The following is a 24,237-nucleotide window of genomic DNA, read 5'->3' as shown; positions in this document are numbered from 1 at the left end:
AAGGAGATAGGATAGAAGAAGATAGAAAATTAGATTTTGCAAAGAAAGAAAATAAGAAAAATCTAATATTATCGTATTACTTTAATATTCTCGGGATTAGGATTGGAATTGGGTAATAAATAGAAAAGTAAAGTAATTTTAAAATAATAAAAATATTGAATTCTTTCTTGTTTGTATTTAAAAAAAAAAGAATTGAGTTCTCTCTCTCCCTCCTCTATTTTTCAATTTTTTTTCAATATTAATAAGATTTTCAAGAAGAAAGAGATCGATGTTCTGACCTTTTTTTTCTTCATACTAAAAAGGTGAAGAGCCACTCTAAATTTTTTATTGTTTTTATTATACAAAAAAGAGGGTACTATCTTATCAAGTTTTTTAACTTATTAAGTTAGTTTAATGGTGTGATAAATTGCCTAAAAAATAATTTTAAAGGGTAAATTGATAATAAGGTTATAGTTTATGGGGATAAAGTGATAATAATTTGAAAGATTGAACATGTCTTATCACTTGAATTAATAAAACTTCTTTAAGTTTGACCGTTAATCTTCGGGGTAAAATGATTGAAAAATAATGTTAAGAGGAAAATTGATAGCGACACCAAATGTTAAGGGGGTAAAATGATAATAATCATTTTTTATCTCTTATATATTTAAGCATATTAATGGATAGAGTCTGAATTGGATCCTTTTGATCTATATTCAGACCTATTAAATTTATTTATATTCGGACCTATACCCAAATTCAAATCCTCATGGGTCTAAAAATGAATATAGATCCGAACCCTTATGAATTTGGGCATTCAATGGCTATGCGTGAGTATTTTTTATGAATATTGTAAAGAATTAAAGTAAAAATATCTTAAAAGAGTTTAGAATATATCACAATCATCCTAATTTGGAACTTTTTTAGGCACCCAAGGACTTATTACCAACTAAACTTAAGTTTGTTTGGATAGTGTATTATTTGAAATATTATTTGGAATAATTAATGCAGCACTTTTTGTGATATGATGTATATGAGATAAAAAGGTGATTGGAAATATAAAAAGGTAGGTTGGAAAATGTGTTTGTGATGCAAGCGAAATATTATTTGGAATAATTTTGGTATCCAAACACTCCCATTATGTTTTTGTATTTACACAATATTCACATTTGCTACTATTTTTTTTTTTTATGTTTAAAGTAATATATCCAACTCTTACCATTTTACCTTTTTCACTCTTTCTTTATTTGTTTAGAAGCAATTTTTTGTCCATTACACTTACCTTTGTTTAATTCTTTTTTTCTTTTGTTTCACTGTAATGTAGCCAACTGAGAATTGAGTGACAGGCATATTAATAAAATTACAAAATTATATGTTTTCATACACTAAATTTCATCTATGCATTTAGGATTTGCAAGATTTTTACATACTTTTGAATTGTCAATATTTTTTGGTTGGTTGTGACTATTTATGCAGTAGAATAATTCACTGATGTAATTGTTCAATTGAAAAACTTCATGTATTAAACATAAAATTGTGTAAATGCATCAACTATCTTTTTTTTATTATTTTTATGTAATCATTGATAGTTGAGATAGCTGTCACATTTTAAAAAAAAAAATTCTAAAAGATTATCACTATCAACATGCTACTTTAAAAATAGGGATAATTTCAGAAACCTCTCCTGAGATTTTATAATTTCACTTGGTTCTCTTAAGGTTTCAAAAATTACACCTACTTCCCTTACCTATTTAAAATAATAATACTAACCTTAATATTTTAATAAAACTCCCTTGTTGCCATGTTTATACAAAGGATGGGTTTTATAATTTTTTCCTTTTTCTTCTTAGTCATTTGTTTAATATTTCATTAGAATTATAGAAGAACTATCAATGTTATCCCTACTATCTATCTAGATCAAATGTTAAACGAGTAATTTTTTTTGATAACTTTTAATATCATCCCATTTTTAGTAGCTTTTTCTTTTGTATCAAAATCAAGAATAATTAAAAACAAATGGCCCAAAATCACTACCATAAAAAGAATCTATATCCCTAATAAAGTATTATAAACAATAGCCTATTATATCAAAAGATTTATTGTTATAGTTGATTATCAATTAACAAATTTTGGCATGAAAAACTTGAGACTCATTTTCTTTTATAATTATGCCAAATTACTTTACAATTGTTTAGAAGAATAAATTAAACTTTGTAAGATAAGGGCATTTTAGGGTATTCATTAAATTTTTGACCCTATTTTAAGGTTTGGTTACCCAAGTGTCAAATTAAAGGAAGTAAGTATAATTTTTAAAACTTCAAGGAAACTAAGTGAAATAGTTAAAAATCTCCGAGGAGGTTTTTGAACTTATCCCTTAAAAATATTAAAAGTCTTACAAAACTAAGCGATGGACCAAGTAACACGTAATTGGTGAAGAGGGGCAGGAACGGTTGCTTCCTGACAGTTCACGGCCAATATTTGACCAAAAAAAATTTGTACGATTCAGATCTTATCTTGTGTCTCGTTTTTAACAACATGTGTGGGATTCACAAAATTTTATTCTAGAATTATATATTGTTGAAAGTAAGTTACACCATGTACAGACAAATTTATGTCGTGTGCAAAATGCACGTAACCTACCTTCAGGAACGATTGCTCCTGTAGCCATTCCTGTCCCTGGTCCCGTAATTGGCCCCAACTCCCAACACAATACATGTAAATGTTGGTTACAATTACAGTTTTGACCCAGCAGTGAATTATACGCATTGTAGTGAATAAAAAATGCGTATATGAATATAAAATACGTATATTCAACGAATATAATGTTGCTCCCAACTCTTCTGATGCACAGTCCACTGCTATAGTGAATATGATCTGAAACCGTCAAAATCTACAAAGAAATGGTGGCTCAAAGAGAGAGCTTCACCTAATTACCTCACTTGAAATCAGGTAAACTTTGACTTGTTATTACTTTTGAGAATAAGATTTAGAAAAAGCTGTTTCAGTACATGGTTTTGTTTTGTTTTGTAGTTTTTACAGTCTCTGTTTCTTAAATTCCATCAGTTCTTCACACTTCCTTCTACCTGTTTGAAGAATTGATGCATTTGCTTTCGAATTGTATTGGGAATTTGATTATTTGGGTGAAATTGTTCAAGGGATTTGATAATTTATTCAAGCAGGGCTCATATGCATAGTTAGTAATTGTTATTTCAGTTAGTTGCAGAATTTTTTTTTCCTCTTCTTGATGGAAAGTTATGGTCTTGATTAGGAGGTTTTAGCAAGTCAGAAGTATAATCAGCTTTCTAGGTGAGATCCTGTATGGAATTACATATGTAGTGTTTGCCTTGGGATAAGAAGGTCTATAGTCCCATAGAGAACATTCTTTGGCTTTTTTAAATTATATGTTCGTGATATGATATCATTACATCCAGACTTAGTTGTAACTACTTTATTAGTTTGAGATAACTTGGAGTTTTGTGGCGTAATTGGAGGTTATACAATTTAGTCAATGTTTAACGATTTCCAATAAAGCTTGGGAACTGTGAATTTAGTCAAGATCTGGTTTTACGCATTTTTAATGTTGGACATTTTTTATCTTTTGTGTTTCTTTAAAGTTCTGATAGCTCAAGAGAGTGCTTGTAGAGTTAGATATCTCTTCACCGACAGCACCGACAGCGTAAATGGAGTAAATAATGCAGTAGTATCACTTTAATTTGCATTGAGCAAAGGTATCATGAAGGATCATATGGCTTGTTAGCAGGCTTCAATCAGATAAAGGAATTACATACCGTAGTTAAAGATTTTCACTCTGGAAAACTTTAATCAAATTAGACCAGTGATTGCAATTTAGTCAAGGTTTAAAGATTATCAATATAGCTTCTGAACTGTGAAATTAGTCAAAATCTGGTTTTAGGCTTTTTAATGTTAGGCTTTTTTTTTCTCTTTGCCGTTTCTTTAAAGATTCAATAGCTCAGGAAGGTGCTTGTAGAGTTAGGTATCTCTTTGCCGACAGCATATAATATTTAGTTGTGTGGGTAGGTGGGGAGTCTTTTTTTTTTTTTCCCTCAGGCTTGGGTTGGCATTAAATGGAGTATAAAATGCAGTAGCATCACTTTAATTTGCATTGAGCAAAGGTGTCGTGGAGGAAAGTATGATTTGTTTAATGGACATCAGTTAGATAAAGGATGTAACATAGTTAGAATTTCATTTGGGAAAATTTTAATCTAATCAAACCTGTAATTGCATTTCTATCAATGTGGAAATCCTGTCCAGTCCATTCATGTTCTCTAAAATTAGGTCTCTCAATTATTTAGGTGTAACTGCAACACCAAAAGTTCTTCCTTATCTAGTTTAGTTCTGTGCGTGCTATTTCCTTCATTTAAGATGAATCACTTTTACATTTCACCATCAGAGATCAATCAGAGTAGTTGCTTGTTCATAAAAGCAACAATAAATGAACAGAGTGAAAACTCTGCCTTTTAGGTCATAATACCTTCATAAAGGCAAATTATTGTTGTCATACTATGTTTTTAAGCAGTTCATGATAGAGATTGAACGTGATGCATAATTGAGGTTTCCATTTGTTTGGATCATTATGTTAGAGATTGTTGTTAAATCAGGTTTAAGGTAAACATTGAATGCAGAGTTCCCTAACAGACCATTTGAATTAATTTTAATCATATTAGTGTGTAATCAACATAATATTCCGCTCCTCATTTATACCTTTGGAGAACTAATATCTGTTGAAAATTGAATTGGAATCTCATTGAACTGAAAAGGTGCTTAGAGTACAGTTTCAGGCAGTTAAGTTTGTTCTTAAGATGGGAAGGCTTTGTATTCTTGATAAGAGATACGATCTAACTGAGTCACTTTAATATCAACAAGTCAAACTGCAGCGAAGCTTTGAGAGTTGCAGGGTCAGTCATATATTAGCAACATTAAGGATTGCACTAAAGAAATTTGTGGAAAGAGTTTGATTGAATTTAGCTTAAAAATAGGTGTTTGATGAGCAAGACAAGTTAAGACGAATGAGAATGCCCCATTGACGTGTAAAATTTACTATTACATTTACAAAAGCATGTTAATCAACTCTATTTGTTGGGGCATCATTCAAGTAATTCCTTTTAGAGCTTGTTTATTTCTGTTTAAGATGAAATAATATGAACATAACTGACAAGATTGTCAAAAAGTTAAATATATGTAAAAGATGATGGCTTTCAGAATATAAGAGGAACAATGTGCTCCAAAAACCTTGAAATGATAAATGAATTTTTAGTCTGATAGAATAAAAGACAACCTGAGCCAAATTGACATGTCTGGTTAAAAAATACATGCTCTTTAAAGTGACTTCTGCTACTTGTTCTTAGCTGATATCAATGTGAGTGTGACCGAAACTTTAGAACTCAGAATTCACAACTGATAAATGAGACTTCTGGACTTAGGAAGCAGATTGGATTAAGAGGATTCCCATGGGCTGTCTTAGGTTTAAGTTGGTGTTGCATTTAGTAAGACTGGAAACTTCTAAGTAAGAAGTGCATACAATCTGATAGTGCAGACTGATGAATTGGTTGTGGACAGCGTCCTGGAGATAGGGAATAGCTTTAGAAAAAATAATGCATGAAAGATGTTAGGGAACCTGAATATACCTAATAAAGTTTAGATCTTGGTATAGAGGGTATGCAAAAGTATTTTGGAGACTATCTTTATATTTTGGCAAATGGGAGTTGCATATTGCTGCATCTATCCACTGTGCTTTGCTATGTAAGAAGATTTGAGCTAAATGCAGTTATGTCAGGTGTCGGTCAGTACTGCAGGCACGGTTCTTTAGTTTATTTGAGCCATTCTGTCATGAGTTTTGATCAGAATAGGTACAAATTGCTTGCTGGAAGTCATCCTGAATCCGTTTTAGGTGGAAATAAAATTAATGGCTGTGTTTTGCTGGTCTTTGTGTTAACACATAAAGTGAGACATTCTTTAATCACTCTAAGAAGGAAAGTTTGAGTTTGCTGCCATTCGGCAGAAAGTATCGCAAAGAATTTCAGATGCCAACTGAAAGATCCTTTCCAGCTCTTACCCTAATTGGATAAAGGAAAGCTGCCTTATTTAAACAGTGACAGGGAAATTAATGGAAATTGAAGCTCAGAGATTGCTCAATAACTGATGCACAAAGTAAAATCCAACACAAGGCATACCCAATAATGTATTGTGAAACAAATTGCAGACGCTATGGAAGTTGCCAAGCTAGACCATACTAAGAAAATTGTGCCATAAGGAATTTTAAAACTTTCTCGAAGAAGAATAATTAGAAGTAAACAAGGATGGAGAAACCTATGCTTTATCTATAAGCAGTCAATATCCTTCAAGCTCTCCTGAACAGGTGACAGAGAAAGCTAGAATTTATACATAAACAAGGACTTATTTTTTCAGCATAAGTTTAAAAATTTGTATCTAATGGCCAGTAAATGCTCCTTTTCAGAGTTACAGAACTTTATTTTTTTGGCAGTGGAAAAATAATAAGGCAATAACAACTCTAAAGGTTTTATAGAGGCTGAGCGGAGAAGTTAGACAGGATGCTGGAAATTCTGTGGGTAGATGCATAGAACTGTGTTGTTGCTTGGGAAGAGGGAGATGGAGGGTTGGATAAACGATTTTTATTAGCTTGGACACATAAGAGATGGTATCTGGTTGCTCAGAGATGTCATCAGCCAAACCCAAGACGTTAATGCATACTCTTGGTGAAAAAGTTTGATTAGTCAGGACATATATGTACAATAGTTTCTGTTTGCTAATAAATGACTGCCTAAGATGCAGATGAATTTTCACAAGTTAAAAAGAATGGTTTTGGTGGCTCTGCTATAAATAGTACACATGAAAAGTGTTTGGTAAGACATTTTGACTGCTTAATTTTATGGGTTTAGAATTAAGGGCTGTTGGCATCGAAATATCCTTAGAAGTTTGCTTGTAAATAATTAAGAGGTCCTTAATAGTAAATAAAATTAGAAAAAAGACCAGTTACAGCACAATACGTCATATGTGAACTTGATTTATATCACATGATACTGTGGTAAGCTCCGAAAGCTCCATATGATTAATGCTGTACTTGTCCCTGAATGAAGAAAGACATTCACTGTAAACTTGCAGAGAACTTAGGGAACCTAATACTGAAAGGACAACAGTAACTCCTAGAACCATGTTATAAACTACCATTAGCAGTTTTGCTGTGAGGCTAGGACCATACTTGACCTGCCAAGTAACCACCCATCTCCAAATCATGTGAAAATATCAGCTCTTTAGAATTTAAAAAGTACCCCTGAATAAGTTTTAATAGATGCATTTTGTACCTGATTAATCGTACTTCCTTAAATGTGTCTTTATGCTGTCTTACACCCTTTCTCCTCAGAATATTATACATTTGTATAGGCAGCAGCAGTAGTGTTGGAGCAAGTTTCAGAGTAGAAGAGGTTGGTTATGCTAAATCATAGTTTTGCTTCTTGTTAATAATAGAATAGGTTGAGTTCATCTACTTTAGTTGTAGGTCCTGTGTAGAAAATAATATTTTGCTATCTTATATTGTGTGGTGTACGAATCACTAAACATGAGGCAATTTGCTGGAAACTCAAAAGAATCTGAAAACTTGGAAAAGCTGCACCAAGATGTCAATACTAAACACATCAGGCAATTTGCTGGAAGCATCCAGCCAAATTGATTGTTGGCAAGTTTTACTGCAAAAGTTCACTATACTGAAAAATATTATGATAGAACTCCAGTGCCATAGATTATAGGCAATGGTTAAACTGATGAAGCTGGGAAAATGGTACTCTTTAAGGTTTGGGAAGCTTCTCCAGCTGTTCATTTTGGCTGGAAAGCACATGCAATACTTCCTCACAAGTACAGATATTACTTTGAGATAACAGACTATTGGAGTGCTTGTGATATATCTAGTTTTGCTTGATGAAATATTAATTGAAATCTGCATTGGATTATAAAAAGTTGTGCTTCACAAAAAATCAAATTGTTTAAAATGTGTCAGTTCTATAGGCATCAGACCACTTTCCATTTCTTATGACATGATTTGAATTTTTTTTTTTTTTTTTGGAAAAATTGTTTTAAGGATATGTGTTGCTGTTTTTTTCTAGATTTTAATTATTCTGATTTGGTTTTGCTGGTTTTAGAAATATGGCAACTCCAGTTGAGCCTCCAAATGGGGTTAGATCCCTGGGGAAGCATTACTTTTCCATGTGGCAATCTCTGTTTGAGATTGATATGAAATATGTACCTATAAAGCCTATTGGTCGAGGTGCGTATGGCATTGTATGTTCTTCTATTAATAAGGAAACTAGTGAGAAGGTTGCAATCAAGAAAATTCACAATGTCTTTGAAAATCGTATTGATGCACTGAGAACCTTGCGTGAACTGAAGCTTCTACGCCATCTTAGACATGAAAATGTGATTGTCTTGAAAGATGTGATGATGCCTATCCATAGAAGAAGTTTTAAGGATGTCTACTTGGTATATGAACTCATGGATACTGATTTGCATCAGATTATCAAGTCCTCTCAAACTCTTACAAATGACCATTGCCAATATTTCCTCTTCCAGGTAAATTGTTGGTTATCTATGTGGTCTCAGCTGTGTATTTGAATGATGAACTTCTATAGATTATCCAGTCTAATCTTTATTATGCTTTAAAGCTTATCATTGTCTGAATTGTTTGTGAATCTTGAGAACATTTGAAGTTTTTTTTGGAAAGTTATATTTGGATTGTGCATTATATATTTAAACCTTGCCTATTTGGCATTGCTTGCTTGGATTGGAATTCCATTTTTTCCGTACCTAAATTTCATTGTGGTGACAAACTTTTAGCCTTATTCTTATTTTTGTTCTGGATCACTTGACCCCTATATACCAGAAATGTTTTTCTTTCCATCAAACAAGGTCCTGAAATGCTTAAAGTGCTGCAGAATGTCCTTTATTCTTTAATTTGATGATACCCTCTGTGGACTTCATTATCTGCTGCAAGTTTGGCAAAACAATAAACGGTCTTAATTCTTACAAGAATGATTATTTGGGGATTGTGTAACAGCTCCAAACATTAGATAAACGCTTGCTGTTAGTACTTTGGAAACTTAATTGTGGATTTCTTCTTCAGACTCAAACTTCTACCTGATCTCAGTAACTTCTGGTTGATGCTTTCCGCTTGTTGCTAGCCTAACGTTAAGTGAACGACTTCCAAAATACCGAACTGCAAGCTATGCTCATGAGTCCCCTCATGTTTCAGCACAAGGCAAGGCCTTTACAAAGATTCTTAAGGGTGTAGTACACTTACTCTAGCTGTCAGGTCCAGGGAAAAATGATGCTATTGCTAATTAGCGTTAGAAATTGCATTTCATACTTAAGGTCAAACATATTCTTGCATAATGCCAAACGTTGAATGCACATATTAACAGAGTGTATGAGAGCGATCCCTGCATGTTTGGACATTAGATTATCTTTCATGTTCCAGTAGAATACATTTGAACCTAATATTGATGTTCTTGTTCTTGGAATGCGATGACAAATATTGGTTAAGGTGTTACTGATTATGTTAATATTAGCTATTGTCTAAGGCCCATTTATTGGAATTGTAATGGATACAGTTGCTGCGAGGCCTGAAGTATCTCCACTCTGCGAACATTCTTCATCGTGACCTGAAGCCTGGAAACTTACTTGTGAATGCAAACTGTGATCTCAAAATTTGTGATTTTGGTCTTGCACGTACAAACAATGATAAGGGCCAGTTCATGACAGAGTATGTGGTTACTCGGTGGTACCGAGCGCCAGAGCTCCTTCTCTGCTGTGACAACTATGGGACCTCAATTGATGTCTGGTCTGTTGGTTGCATCTTTGCTGAGCTTCTTGGGAGGAAACCTATTTTTCCGGGCACAGAGTGCCTCGATCAACTTAGGTTGATCATTAACATCCTTGGGAGCCAGAAGGAAGATGACATTGAGTTTATTGATAACCCAAAGGCTAGGAAATACATCCGTACACTTCCATATTCTCCAGGGACACCTTTTTCTCGCCTTTATCCTCATGCTAATCCTTTGGCCATCGATCTGCTGCAGAAGATGCTTGTATTTGATCCAACAAAAAGGATTAGTGTAACAGAAGCTCTTCAACACCCCTACATGGCTCCCCTGTACGACCCAAGTTGTGATCCTCCAGCTCAGGTCCCAATCAATCTCGACATAGATGAAGATTTAGGGGAGGAGATGATAAGGGAAATGATGTGGACAGAAATACTTCATTACCACCCTGAAGCCGCTTTAGCTGATCTGGAGGTTGGTAATTGAATTTGATCTTCCTTTCTAGCGAACTAGTTTTGGAATTGGCTTTGTTTGTAATTTTAGAGCCACTTTCTTTCATTTCTTTGTCTTTGTTTACAAAATAATCATAACAAATTGCATCTGCAGTTTGAGCTGTGATGCTTGGTGTGCTTAAACAGATCTGATGAGGTGATTTTTGACCTTGGACTTCTGAAAAAGCGCATCAATGTTGTATATAGATGTTTGTTGTGATAGGCCTTGGTGCTATGCCATTAAATGTTCTGGCTGTAAACTTATTATGGATAAAAGTTAATCCAACTGCTACAAGTTGGTTTGTAATGTATTTTGAAATGAAATTAACTTCCTTGAGAAGCATGTGGCTTTGCTTATATGCCTTGAAGAGCTGACCTATCGAACACATTAAAAGGTAATGCATACGCGTTCTTGTCATGTAGTTTGTGGCACTTTTTGATCTTGTTGCCTGTAGATATGATGCTCATGAAGACTGCAGTATACTATTCTGGAATGGGCGGAATCTCTCGTGTCAGTAGGGATATACTGGTTTGAAGACAGGAAAAATTCACTAGGCTGAAAAAGTTAATGCAAAATGATTTGCATGTGTTGACAATTAGGAAAATGGGGAACTTCACTGAGTTGCAAAAACTTTCCAACACTTAAATATCTTCTAATTTGAAAACCTACTTGCTTAACTCCCAACCTTAAAGCTCTTATCCGTTTTATGAGGGGAAAAAGAAAAAGCTCTTATCCTTCTCTCCTTTTTAGAGGCTAGGCATATAAGCGTCCCCTATTGTTTACACGCTCACCCAGCCATCTAAAATCTTTTGGTACATGGGACATGCATTCAATTTCGTTAGTGCAAAAAAAAAAAAAAAAAAACCTTACCTTGACGATATAGGAAAGCTTGTACGAAATGGTATCAAAACGATTAGAATATGTTGAAATTCAATAAAACTAATAAGAATTGCATTGGAAACAAAGTTTGATGGTAAAATTAGCATTGCTTTCTTTTTGTTTGGGTTGTGTGTGACAGGTTTATAATTCTTTGGATTCTAAAATTTCAGAATTGTTTTCTATATGTGATTGTAAAATTCTCAAGAATTTAAAATCCCTCAATTGTTGGGCCTTTTAACCTCCCTTACACGTTTTTCGAAAAACTTCATGGTAACTCTTATATATTCTAAAAAAGAGGAGTTCCAATTGAGTATGCAAAATTTCAGAATTGTTTCTAAAGACTGAAATCTTGTGGTTCCCCAATTCAGTGAAAAGAAACGAAAGCTATAAAATATTAGTAGAAGTTGAGTGCTTATAAGTTCAATAGAAACGACAAAAATGTTCAATGCATTTGAAGCAATTTCCATGGTCAAAGTATTTGGCAAATGGATTTTGCAGAAAGAGAGATATATCCTACCTGTTGCGGCTAGTCATTGTAAGTTTGGAGACATGTCAAAAATCAATAGAAGCATAATCGAAGGTGCAAAGTGTTATTGATTTACATCGACTCCTGTGTTTACTGTTTAGAGAAATACTGATGTCGACTCTAGAGAAATACTAGTTTATATATATATATATATATAAAGAGTCAGGAAAATAAATAATAATAAAGAGGAGGAAAGCTCTGATACCAGACAGGACGAGGGGTTAGCCCTTTAAACCAGAAAAATAAATAATAATAAAGAGGAGGAAAGCATAAGAGTTAGAAAGTGGGTCGTAGTCGGACTGCCACTAGTTAGTATAGATGGTTGAACCAGTCATGTATAAACAGAATGTAAATAAAATATAAAAACAAGTTAGTATGTTAGTTCAGGCGGTATAACCGGCCATGTATGATTAGTATAATCAAAACAAGTAAAAAAAGAATAAATAAATGGTGTATCCACAGGGGCTATGGTAATCTAAATCTCCAATCGGATTCGTTGGTCGTAGTTGGGATTCTGAAGCGGCGGTTCCAGTGTCCATGGCGGATCCGTCGAGAGGCCAGACAAATTTGGCAGCTAGTGGATGATTCGGCTCAAATCTCGCATTGTTACAGGGAGGCTAACACCGTGGCGGATGTTTTGTCCAAAATAGGCGTCTCTCATCCTGAACAGCATATTAAGGTCTATGACAATTTCCACGCTCTTCCGGCATTGGCTCGTGGGGGGGTCAGATTAGATAGGTTAGGGGTGCCTTCATTTCGGAGAAGTAAGCGTTTGTAAGCAGAACTTGTGATTGGTTTGCTTTCTTGATGAATAAAATCATATTTCCTTAAAAAAAAAATGGATATAAGGCGGCTTAGCCGACCATTTGATTGAGTGATATTGAATATAGGAAATAAAAGAGAACTTACAAGATATGAAGCCCGCATAGGGCTTGCTCCTTGTTTGTTCCTAAAAACTAAAATATAAAACTAAGAACTTGTTTGTAGAGAGAGGGAGGAGAGTTTCTTCAAGCTAGAGAGAGAAAGAGACTTGAAGAAATGGTGTGTGGAATGTGTTGGGTTTGAGGGGTATTTATAGCAAAAATTTTCGTAGTGCTACAGTACCCGCTACAGTGATTTTTTACTGTTGCTACAATGCGCGCTACAGTGCATCGTTTGTCTTTTGTTGCCGTGTTTGTACAGTATTTTGCCGGATGCTACAGTACTTCCGGTGCTACAGTAAAAAATTTTTTTCTGACTTTTCTTCCAATTGAGCTAGCTTGAATGTTTTTAGAAGCATCTGTTCAGTAAATCATTGCTGATAATTCTTCCGATGCTTCTTTGATCCATTCCTTGTAATGATGTGTATTGGCTCCTCGTTTCTCAAGTAAATACTTATTGAGAGCCATTCTTTGTATATACCTTCTTTGTATGAAGCATTGTTCCTTCAAAGTTTGTACGGAATAGTTTGATTCTTTTACTCCGATGTGATTGTATCTGTGTATACGGTAGATAGGAATTCTTTCACCGGTGTCTTGGTTAAAGAATATACTACCAAAGTTTCTGATCCTGGACTCTTTGTGCTCGTTTTCCAGGTAGTGATATTCTGTCCAGAGTTGTGAGAATTTATCATCTTTGAGTTTGATCTGGAAGGATTGAGTAGTAGGATCTTCAGGAATTAAAAATGAATTTTCATCCTTTTTTGTTTCCTGAATCCAGTTTATTGTTGAAAGCTCGTCAATTGTATGGAATTGATTTGAAATTGTTTCATTGGACATCCAATTTGAAGTAGATTCCGTAGGTATCAAGTTTGAGGATGATTCCTCAGGGATCCACTCCCAATCGGCTTGATTTTGATTTGCTGATGTTTGACACTCATTAGTTTGATTGCTAGATATTTCTCCGTGGGAAGTTTGTTCCCAAGTAGAATATCCACCGAAGAGACAGTTTTTCTCTTTTGAATTGTATGATGATGAACTTCCTTCACTTGCCATGTTTCTGCACAAAGAATTAGTTAGTTTAAAAAGTTGGGATGTTATCCCTTTATAGATAATTTAGAAAGGAGCCAATTGATTGAAAAATGATGCTCCTAAGATGATATGGTTAGTCAAATACTCAGTCAAAAAGAAGGTATATGAGAATTGGTTTTGTATATTTGGAAATTTGAATTCAATATCAAGTTTAGGATTATTAGTTATTCTAAGGGATTCCAAAAGTTGGATTGGAATAAGGTTTTCAGGAATATAGTTTTGGTTTGACCCTGTATCAACTAGGGCTTTTGTTTCGATTACATGATTATCAATAATTAGTAATCGAATTTGGATCAAGTCTTCCTGAAATAACTGAGAATTGTTATTCAGGTTTCTAGGGTTAAAGGTTTCTTTTTGTAAGGTCATAGGTTGAATAAGGCAGCTGTCAAGAATTTCCTGGAAACCATACGTTTTTGGTTTACAAGGATTTTGTCTAGGGATTTTTTCTGGAATGTCAAAGAAAAGACCCTTTAAAGGATCCGAAATTTGGTTTAAGTATGGTTGTCTTGTTTTAAGAATATCTTCAATGATGCTGAAAAGAAGGTTCCGATTTTTGGTCATCTCATTGACCATATGTGTGACAGCCCCACCTCCCCCTAAGGCGAACCAGAGGGTTCGGCGGACTGCCTGCCCATCTCTCGCCGGGACTTAGTCGAGCCTCAATCAAATCCGAAATAAAACCACAAGATCAAACGAAATAACAATCCAAAACTTAAAGCGAAACTTATATACATTTCTATCTCAAAAGGAAGTACAAACATCGAATATACAAAGGTTCTCAATTCGTCATACATCCAACCCGTGCCAAGCACTAGGGCGAGAACCATTACAAAACAAAAAAAAACTAAACTAGGCTAACCTACACTGGGCTCTCGTCCTTGCTCGCATCCCCCTGTTAAGGAAAACAAAACTAAAGGGGTGAGCTAAAAGCTCAGTGAGGTTCCGAACACATATTCAACAACAAAGCCAATACATTAACCATCGATAATCAATAATTCAAGAAACATTTACAATGGAAAGCGATAATAACACATACATTAAAAGGATACGGGCTCACAGGGAGCCATTTGTTCGCTCGTTCGTTCGTTCGTTCGTTCGTTCTCCTGTCATTCCCCTTATTCCTCCAATCATTTGAAAATGCATTTTTGTAAGTAAAACCCTCGTTCGATCATTCATTTCATTCACCCCCTCCTGGACGTTGGCCAGGCTCCACCAACCTACAAGGTAATACTCGAGTATACCAACATTCACACCCAAGGTCACCATATCGGTCGACCGAGTCCGCTTCTGGATCGAGTCGATCGGTAACGAAGGGCAGGGCCCAATTCAGCCAAAAGGCTTACATCATGCACAACTAATGTATCAATCATTAAATCGTTGAAAATTTCACGTTCCATTTAGGTCAAGCGCGATAAAGTACACGCTCGCCTAGAAAATTCGTTTTGGAAATCATTGGAAACACTTAACACATTATCAAACAATAACAACAAGTCATGAAGTCATGGAGAATATAACAAACAAGGAACACTCACCTATGTACGCAAAACAACGTGCAAAATATTCTTCCGGATATTATCCTAAGTCACCGAGAAAATCTAAAATTAAACGAGAAAGAATATTACAGCTCATCTAGCACAAACAATTAGGTGAAATCAAAGAAACTCAACAATGAGTAGAACGTATAAAAAGACTTTAAAGTGAAACGAGGACATTTGGACCCGTGGACAAGAATAATTAGGGTTTCGTAGACCAAACGTAAAACCAAACTAAAGACAAGTCGGAATCCAACTAGATAGGCTAAGAAATACTGTTTTCGGAATCGTTTATATGGTTCAAAATCATCTCATATTCAAGTAGATATTATACACTAAAGGCCTTAATGAAATTCATGAAAAAAAAGAGGTCAAAATACCCAAGAAAATCCTAAATCACTCCTCTTTATTTGGGTAAGAGTAAGTACACATTTGGAGTTTTCAATTGAAGAAGGATCATGTTTTAAGATTAAAAACGGTCATAGTATTTGCCAAACGAAAAATATACAAGTTCAAATATGAACTTAGCCCTCGAGCGAAAATTTGGGCAGCACGCCCTTTGTATTTACCTATTTCCCAGCCATTTATGGCTTCATTATTTTCCTCAATCAATCCCAAAATCACACACAAAATCATTTCATTTCAATAGCTATTCCATAGGCTCAAAGTCATACAAGTACAAAATCAAGCTAGGAACATGTGCGGAAATGACGTTTAGGTTGGAAATAAAAGGCAGATTTGCTGTTGCTTAGCGGAACTAACACAACTGAAGCGACACTAGTTGGATTGAGGTGCAATGTACACCATTTCGAAGTTAAGAGAAAGGGTTACAATGTTGAAGAAGGCCACTCAGTCCAGTTTGCAATGTATCTAGGTCAAATTTACCAAAACAACCCCAGATTTTTCAGTTCGCAGTTCAACTAGCAGTCCTAATTCATTCAATCATATCTCAGTACATACAACTCCAATTCAAGTGATTCCAAAGCCATTTGAAAACTAAGATACAAGGCTATAATTCTTAAGAAGACATCGACAACCAAATCAGTAGTATTCCAAGTCAAACTAACCAATTATAGAAGCTGATTATTAGTTCCGGACAGAAACAGGGCAGCAGGGATATTTCGGTCTTTTCATAGGTTACATTGCTCCGATTGGGCTAAAATTTTGTAGAAAACTATAAAACATCATTCTCTACAACTTTTATGTTTTGTGCTAAGGCTAGTTCGGCCTCTAATATAGTGAAATAGAATTGGGAAGAAGTAGGGCAGGTTATCATCCAAGCTGGAATTTATGCTTACAAACCAGAAATTTCTTTAGGCCAAGTAAACTAACATCTAAACACTAGCTATTTCACATATCAAAGCTATCAAACCATAACTAATCATTAATCTTCATATTAGGGCAGAAAATTCACCAAGAAACTGAAATTTTCATAAACCTACTTCAACCCATATAATTCTCTTACAAAATTACTAATTCAACAACTATAACCACAAATTGCCCATTAATTGAAGTAAAGAAGGAGTTTCTTGACAATTTACCTTATCTCCCTAAGAAAGATGGTAGCTTAGGCTTTGTCCTCCAAAAATCCTTCCATTCAAGTTCCTAATCTTCCTTAACTAGCACTTTGTATGGAGTAATTTGTGAAGTTAGTGGCTAGAACTCAAGATCCAAGCAAGGATTGAAGTTGGAATTGAAGTTTTCTTTTCTCCTTTTCTAGCTAGAAGATTCGGTCAACAGAAGAAACAAATGAAAGAAGTTTATCCAAATTTTCCAAGATAAAGATCAAGAGAAGTCTTGGTCAAAGGTAAGGTCCAATAGGTTTGTGACAAGTGGCACTCCAAGAGTTAATTCTCATCTAATTCTTCCAATGGTTAATCTATCTCAATATACTGTAATTGTCTCCTGGCACCTTGTAAAATAATATCACTTAACATAAAACTCCAACTAGTGGTCACAAATTTATCATACTTACTGTACTAGCGGGTCCCACATCCATAATGCACATCAAATTTAACGTGTACTAACTTATACCAGGAAAATAATTTAAAAACTGTACTTACTTCTAAAATGTATAGAAATTGAATATTTTAAAGGCAAGTATAAAAATGTAGGCAAAAATAAAATAATGCCTAGAAAATGTGAAAATTTTCAGATTCTCACAATATGTCCTTCTTTTTCATCTTCATCATTGGTAATTGGGAAAGAAGATGTTGAAATATATTTATCATAATCTTCTTTTCGTTCAGATTGGATAATATCTAATCCAATCAGAGGATTTGACAACTGGGTTATATGTCTAGGTTGATGGGTTTTGGAAATGGATAAGGCTAGTTGTTTTGTAGAAGAGAAAGGGTTTTCAAGTTTCTCTATAGATTTGGGCTGTTTGTTGGTGTTTGTTTGGTGGCTAGATAACCTAATCTGTTTGTAAAAGGATTCAAGACTTCCTTCTTGGGCCTGATCCTTTATAGGTTTGGGAAACCAGCTTGCTTGTTGGTCCTGTTCACAAGTTGTTTCTTCCCAGGGCTTATTCTCCTTGTATTGTGATCCAAGAAGACCTTTGAAGAAATCTTTGTTGTGAACTTTGTCTCTGTCTGACCTTGTCAGGAATATATGTAGATTTCTACTAGAATTTGGGAATAACTTTGATGAATCCTTTTGGGCTGCATCAGATGTGAATATGTCCAAAGTAGATATAACATTGAATTCTATTGTTTCTGGGAGGATGTTTCTGTCTTGAAAATCAGATTCATCCTTGTTGGTTGTGACTAGAATGTTGTGAATAATATTTCTGTCTCCAATGATGAGATGTTCTCCCCACCATTCTTTGAATTGCCCAATGAATCCTATGAGTAAGATATGAGCAGTCAACTGATTGTAGCCATGTAATGTTTGATTATACATAGCTGTGGTTGTCATCTGTTGAGATGCCATAGGAAGATTGTATCTGAATATTCCATCTATGCTCCATTCATAGATGTCTTCCTTACTGTATGAATGTTGAAGGAAATTGGGTTTTATTCTGAAAATATTAGAATGAATCTTTTGAGGGTGGTATAGATTTTGGATGTTTTCTCGGTTGAGAGTATAATTTTGTATGATATTGACCAAGGAAGTTCTTTGGATTTCAAATTCTTGTTTGGGTAAAGGAATTGGAAAGTATTGCTCAATCCAAAATTTTTTGTTTTCTAACGGTTTGAAAAGCAAGTTTGAGAAAGTAGGTTTTTGGAAGAGGAGTTTTTGGGATAAATTGGGTAAAGAGATTGAAGAGGTATTTTTTTGGATAAATTGTAAGAATCTTCTTGGCATGGGTATAGGTTACTTCTTGGTCAATTCGGATCTCAATTTCATGAATGACCAATTTTTCTGATGAAGATTCAGCCTGAATCTCTTGTTTGGTGACTAATTTTGTCAGAGAAGATTTCATCTGAGGTTTTTGCCGAACGCGTCTAGCTTTTCGCTGGTTACGTCTGATAGCTTACTTTTGTTGTATTTTCAGCGGAGGGATGATCAATCCTATCCTTCCAGGAATATAAAGATTGGATGTATTTTTTCTTGAATATCTGATTTTTCTGACTCCATTTGATGGGTTTGATTCGAGATCTAGCCAGTTTTGATAGATCTAATTTTTCAGATACTCCTTCTATTTGAGATTGTCTCTTTAATTTGTTGAAGATCCATGTCTCCTCAGTTTGTCCCTTGTATTTGCTGGATAACCATGTTTTCTCTGTATAAGATTCCACCTTGAGGTTTGGGTACTCGATATTAAGTACCTTCAGCTTATCAAGCTGCAACTGTTTGTAAGTTATGAAAGAATATATAAATAATTTAGAAATTTCTTCCTGATTATTGTTTGCAGAATTTTCTTTTGAATTTTCCTGAGAAATAAGTTGGCTACAGGGAAAATCATGGGACAAGTTTGAAATAGATAATTGTAAAGAATTCTGAGATCCAACTAACTGGATCTCAACTAGCTGGATTTCTTGTTTGGAAGAAATAATTCTTGTTTGAGAATTTTTAATAGCCATAGGTTTAGTAAGAGATTGAGAAGGAATTTCAGTAGTACCTTCTTTAATAATTAATTGGTCTTTTTTAATTGTTTTAGTTTTCCGTTTGAGAGAAGCAATATCTGTTTGAACATCTTTGTCAGATATTATTTTGTTATTAGGTTGACCCTTGGTTAAAGCATTTATAGTAGAATATCCTATGGGATTTTCTATGTCTTTTTCTGGGTCAAAACTAATAATATTGTTAAAATTGTTTAGTTGACCAGACACCGAAGGTTTAGAAATTCCAATAGACTTTTGGTTTGGTAAATCTACGGGTTCTGATAGATCTATAGGAAATCTGGTAGATCTATAAATTTGTTTTTCAAAACTTTTGCGGATCTGAAAGGTTTATAGATCCTGTTATGGAATCATAATTTGAAAAAGGTTTTGGTGAATTTGCCAAGTTTATATGAATTGTTTGAGGCAGATCTATGGAGGGATCTAATGGTTTTGACTTGGTTTGGATCGGATCTATAAGATATGATGTAAAAACCTGAGTTTGAATAGTTTTTGACATAGATGATGTAGGTTTTGAAATATTTTAGACTGGATTTTCTAATTCTGGTGCGGACACCTGAGATCTTTGAGACTCATACCAGTCAAAGAAATGAATATTTTGTTTTGTTTTTGTCAAAAAGTCATAAAAGTTTTCTCGTATATTTTTTCGGGCTTCTCCCTGATATTTGTCAAAAAATTGTTTTCTTTTAAACTAGTTGTGGTTTGCATAGAATTCAGATCTTAGTTTTTCTTTGTCAATCTGGAATTCAGAAAGTTTGTTTTGAATAAGAATTGATTGCTCTGTCCGAGCAATTCTAGTTTGAAGGTCATTTAAAGGTTTGTTGTTTAAAGAAGGGTCGCGCTCCATTTTTTTTTGTGAAAAAAATAACGTGTTTAGAAAAATGAATTTTCGATTGAAAAAATGAGTTTTGATTTGTTTTGTGTAAAAAATGAGTTTTTGATTTTTAAAAAATGAATAAAGAAAAATGTGGGTCTGAATGGGACTAAAAAGTGTGACGATTTTGACCCAAAAATAATAGTTTAAAAAGGATTTTTAATGAAAAATAGGAGTCACCACTTGGTATTGAGTTAAGGTGTATCAAGTCACCTAAAAATGAATTTTTAAAGAAAAAATAAAGAAACCCTTTTTAAACGATTTCAAGTCTGCGCAAATCAAGAGAAAATGGGTCGGGAGTCACATTTGAAGAAAGGAAAGGCAAGGATAAAAATCCAAGGCACCCTTTCAACCTAACAAAGGTTAGTTGCGTGATTTAGTCAAGAATTTTTCTTATTTTTAACCTAAAAATTTATCACATTTTGATGTCACTATATGAATGCAGAACCTAGACCTAATGGTCATCGGAAGGGTCAATATTTCTTTTCGAATTTTAATTGGTACAAATCGCATTAATTGCAACGCCCAAAAGTGATTATTTGAAGAGGTCACTAATGTGCAAGATATGAGACTCGAAGGAAAATAAAAGAAAAGAAAAGAAAATAATGATATACGAATATACATGACCTAAAGGAATGCATCATAACGGGTGCGGGGAACTAATATTCATGACTTTAATTTTCCCTTTAATAGAGAGAATACGAGCGTGCTAAGGCTGAAAAGCCACACAGGTCCATATCCCATATTCGAGGGGTATTTTTCCTATCTAATCAAACAAATGATTAGTCTAGTTCTAATTCTTAAATGGAATGCAAGTCTAATGTCATGTTTTCACACATAGGGGTAAGGGATATATGTATAGGGGAATATGGGATATGGGATGTACATATAAGGGAAATATCATGCAAAAAATGATAAAAACCCTAAAAAGTGGAAAATATGCATGAAAAAGTGGTGATTGTCACACAAATATGATCTAACGCAAGAACGGTCCTTAAGGGTCTAGCGTTGGACTAGCCCATGTCTATAAGTTTTCATTAGCATTGGACTAGTAAGAAATCGGAAAAAGGGGCCACAACTAGCGTTGGACTAGTGTGGTGACGTCATGCATTTATTATAATTAAATAAATCATGTAAAACATAATAAAGCAAATAAACACATAAATCACATATAGCACGTAGCACATAGGTGTGATATCTAGATGCAAGACCCTAAGAAAGCGAATAACACGTAAACATATAAGCATGCAAAACACACAAGGCAAATAAAGTAAATAAAGCCCTAACTATTACATTTAGGGGGCCCTAACTACAATCTAAAGAGGTAAAGAATAAAATAAAATAAAATAATAACCTAACTATTACAATTTTGGCATTTAATTGCCTCCCAAATAATTAAAAATTAAATTAAAATAAATATACAAAATCAAAACAATTAAAGTGACTAAATAATAAATTAAATAAAAACATTCAAAAGGCATGCAATTACACACATAAAAGTCACATAGGTGTACATTGGATCAAATAAAATCAAAATAAAGGAGTACAGTGTACCTCCCTTGAATTGGTTGTCTAATGAAATGCAATTTTCTTATTTACCCTCCAAAACAATAAAATGGTCAAGGCATCACTTTAAAATAATCACAAGAAATGGAAATAAACACGAAATTGAGTCAACCAAATCATTCAAATAAAAATAAACAACTTATATTCAATAAATTAAAACAAACAAGGACCCAATTGAAACAATTAAAGAAGTTTGAGGGGTCAAATTATTATTATTACAAATATTAGGGGTAAAATTAAAATAAATCAAAATTAAGGCTTAAGATGAAACCTATCAAAACTAAACTTAAATTCACAAAAAATAAATGAAAACCATTTGTTACAATTAAACAACAAAAATACCCAAAATTTCACTAAAAATCCAAATCCAAATCAGAAATCTCTCAACAACTATTAAACCTCAAATTTCATCCTAAAATTCACTAAAAAATCTATCCAAAAATTACATTAAATCATATCAAAGAAAAATAACATTTTAAAAGGATAAATTTGATGAATATTCCCCAATTTTCGAGCCATAGTGAAACAAGGGGAAAATTGAGAGGTTAGAATGTAATTTTTGAAAGTTCCCATGCAAGCTTTCCAAGAAGCTTTCTTCTACATTTCTGCAAATTTGGAAGCTTTCTTGCTACAATCTTCTTAGCAGCTTAATAAACACAAAAATTCGAGCAACCTCAGACGGAATCCATGACCTTATCAACTAGAACCCCACAAGAATCACAATCCAACAGAGAAACAAACATGAGATTAAAGCTCAAGGTCTGTCGTTTAAAGAAGAACAAGGGGAAATAGTATGTTTTAACAGATGAAGCCATAAGCAAAGACAAGTTAAATAAATAATTAGACAAATAAATGATTTAAACAACTTATAATCCTCTTCCCTTTGGCACAAAATCCTTCGGGATCCATGGAGGATAACCATTTTTCTAAACAGATTATAAAGGATAGTGTGAAATCTACAAGAAAAGATCTAATCTTTTTTGAAAAAGATTAACTATACATGACGACCATATTTCCATCATAATAAAGATAGTAATAAAGCTACAAGAATCGATCTAAATCCTTTGAGAAAGATTAACTATGCATGACGACCATATTTCCAAACAAAATCATAAGATTGATAGTAAAAATCTATTAACCCTAGATCTGTCATTTAGGCACTTCACCGTCCTGGAGCATACCACCCCAAGAACCTTAACATCCCTACAGTGCCAAATCCCATAGTCTTACTTGGACCGGATGCTAGCAATTACAGGTTCCATGCCCTTTAGACAGATCCAAAGCCATGTAATCAATACTAGCAAAATTATAATAAGTTTGAATACATTAGATGGTAATCACGAAGTTAACCAGTCTCATTAGACAGATCTAAACTTGTAGATCTACACTAGCAACATCATAAATAAAGAAAGATGGTAATCACGAAATTAACCAATCTCATCAGAAAGATATAAACTTGTTGATCTACACTAACAACATCATAATAAGTAAAGAAAGATAGCCATCTCCCCACTTCCCCCTCTGGCGTAAAGAAAGATAGTCGTTATTATTATTATCTACAAGTTTACTTATTATTATTTATTCTTTCCTAACTCTTATGCTTTCCTCCTCTTTATTATTATTTATTTTGCTGGTTTAAAGGGCTAAGACCTCGCCCCGTCTAGTATCAGAGCCAGAGGGGGAAGTGGGGAGATGGCTATCTTTCTTTACTTATTATGATGTTGTTAGTGTAGATCTACAAGTTTATATCTTTCTGATGAGATTGGTTAATTTCGTGATTACCATCTTTCTTTATTTATGATGTTGCTAGTGTAGATCTACAAGTTTAGATTTGTCTAATGAGATTGGTTAACTTCGTGATTACCATCTAATGTGTTCAAACTTATTATAATTTTGCTAGTATTGATTACATGGCTTTGGATCTGTCTAAAGGGCATGGAACCTGTAATTGCTAGCATCCGGTCCAGGTAAGACCATGGGATTTGGCACTGTAGGGATGTTAAGGTTCTTGGAGTGGTATACTCCAGGAGGGTGAAGTGCCAAAAGGACAGATCTAGGGTTAATGGATTTTTACTATCAATCTTATAATTTTGTTTGGAAATATGGTCGTCATGCATAGTTAATCTTTCTCAAAGGATTTAGACCTATTCTTGTAGCTTTATTACTATCTTTATTATGATGGATATATGGTCGTCATGTATAGTTAATTTTTCTCAAAAGGTTGGATCTTTTCTTGTAGTTTTCACACTATCCTTTATAATCTGTTTAGAAAAATGGTTATCCTCCATGGATCCCGAAGGATTCTGTGCCAAAGGGAAGAGGATTATAAGTTGTTTAAATCATTTATTTGTCTAATTATTTATTTAACTTGTCTTTGCTTATGGCTTGATTTGTTAAAGCATACTTTATTTCTCCTAGTTTTTCTTTAAACAACAAACCTTTAAATGACCTTCAAACTAGAATTGCTC

General features: G+C 34.0%; 1 protein-coding gene across 1 annotated transcript; it reads left to right on the top strand.

The window, feature by feature from the left end:
* The first annotated feature begins 2,770 nt into the window (after positions 1-2,770).
* LOC113736732 (mitogen-activated protein kinase homolog NTF3-like) lies at positions 2,771-10,655 on the top strand. The gene is made up of 4 exons (XM_027263814.2): positions 2,771-2,928; positions 8,151-8,577; positions 9,615-10,298; positions 10,431-10,655. The coding sequence occupies exons 2-4, from the start codon at positions 8,155-8,157 to the stop codon at positions 10,440-10,442; spliced, it is 1,119 nt and encodes a 372-aa protein (XP_027119615.1). The 5' UTR covers positions 2,771-2,928; positions 8,151-8,154; the 3' UTR covers positions 10,443-10,655.
* Positions 10,656-24,237: the final 13,582 nt, after the last annotated feature.

Source organism: Coffea arabica, chromosome 3e (assembly GCF_036785885.1).
Source record: "Coffea arabica cultivar ET-39 chromosome 3e, Coffea Arabica ET-39 HiFi, whole genome shotgun sequence".
NCBI classification, from domain to species: domain Eukaryota; kingdom Viridiplantae; phylum Streptophyta; class Magnoliopsida; order Gentianales; family Rubiaceae; genus Coffea; species Coffea arabica.
The sequence above is the reverse complement of the archived record's forward strand: the minus strand, read 5'-3'. Positions and strand labels throughout refer to the sequence as shown.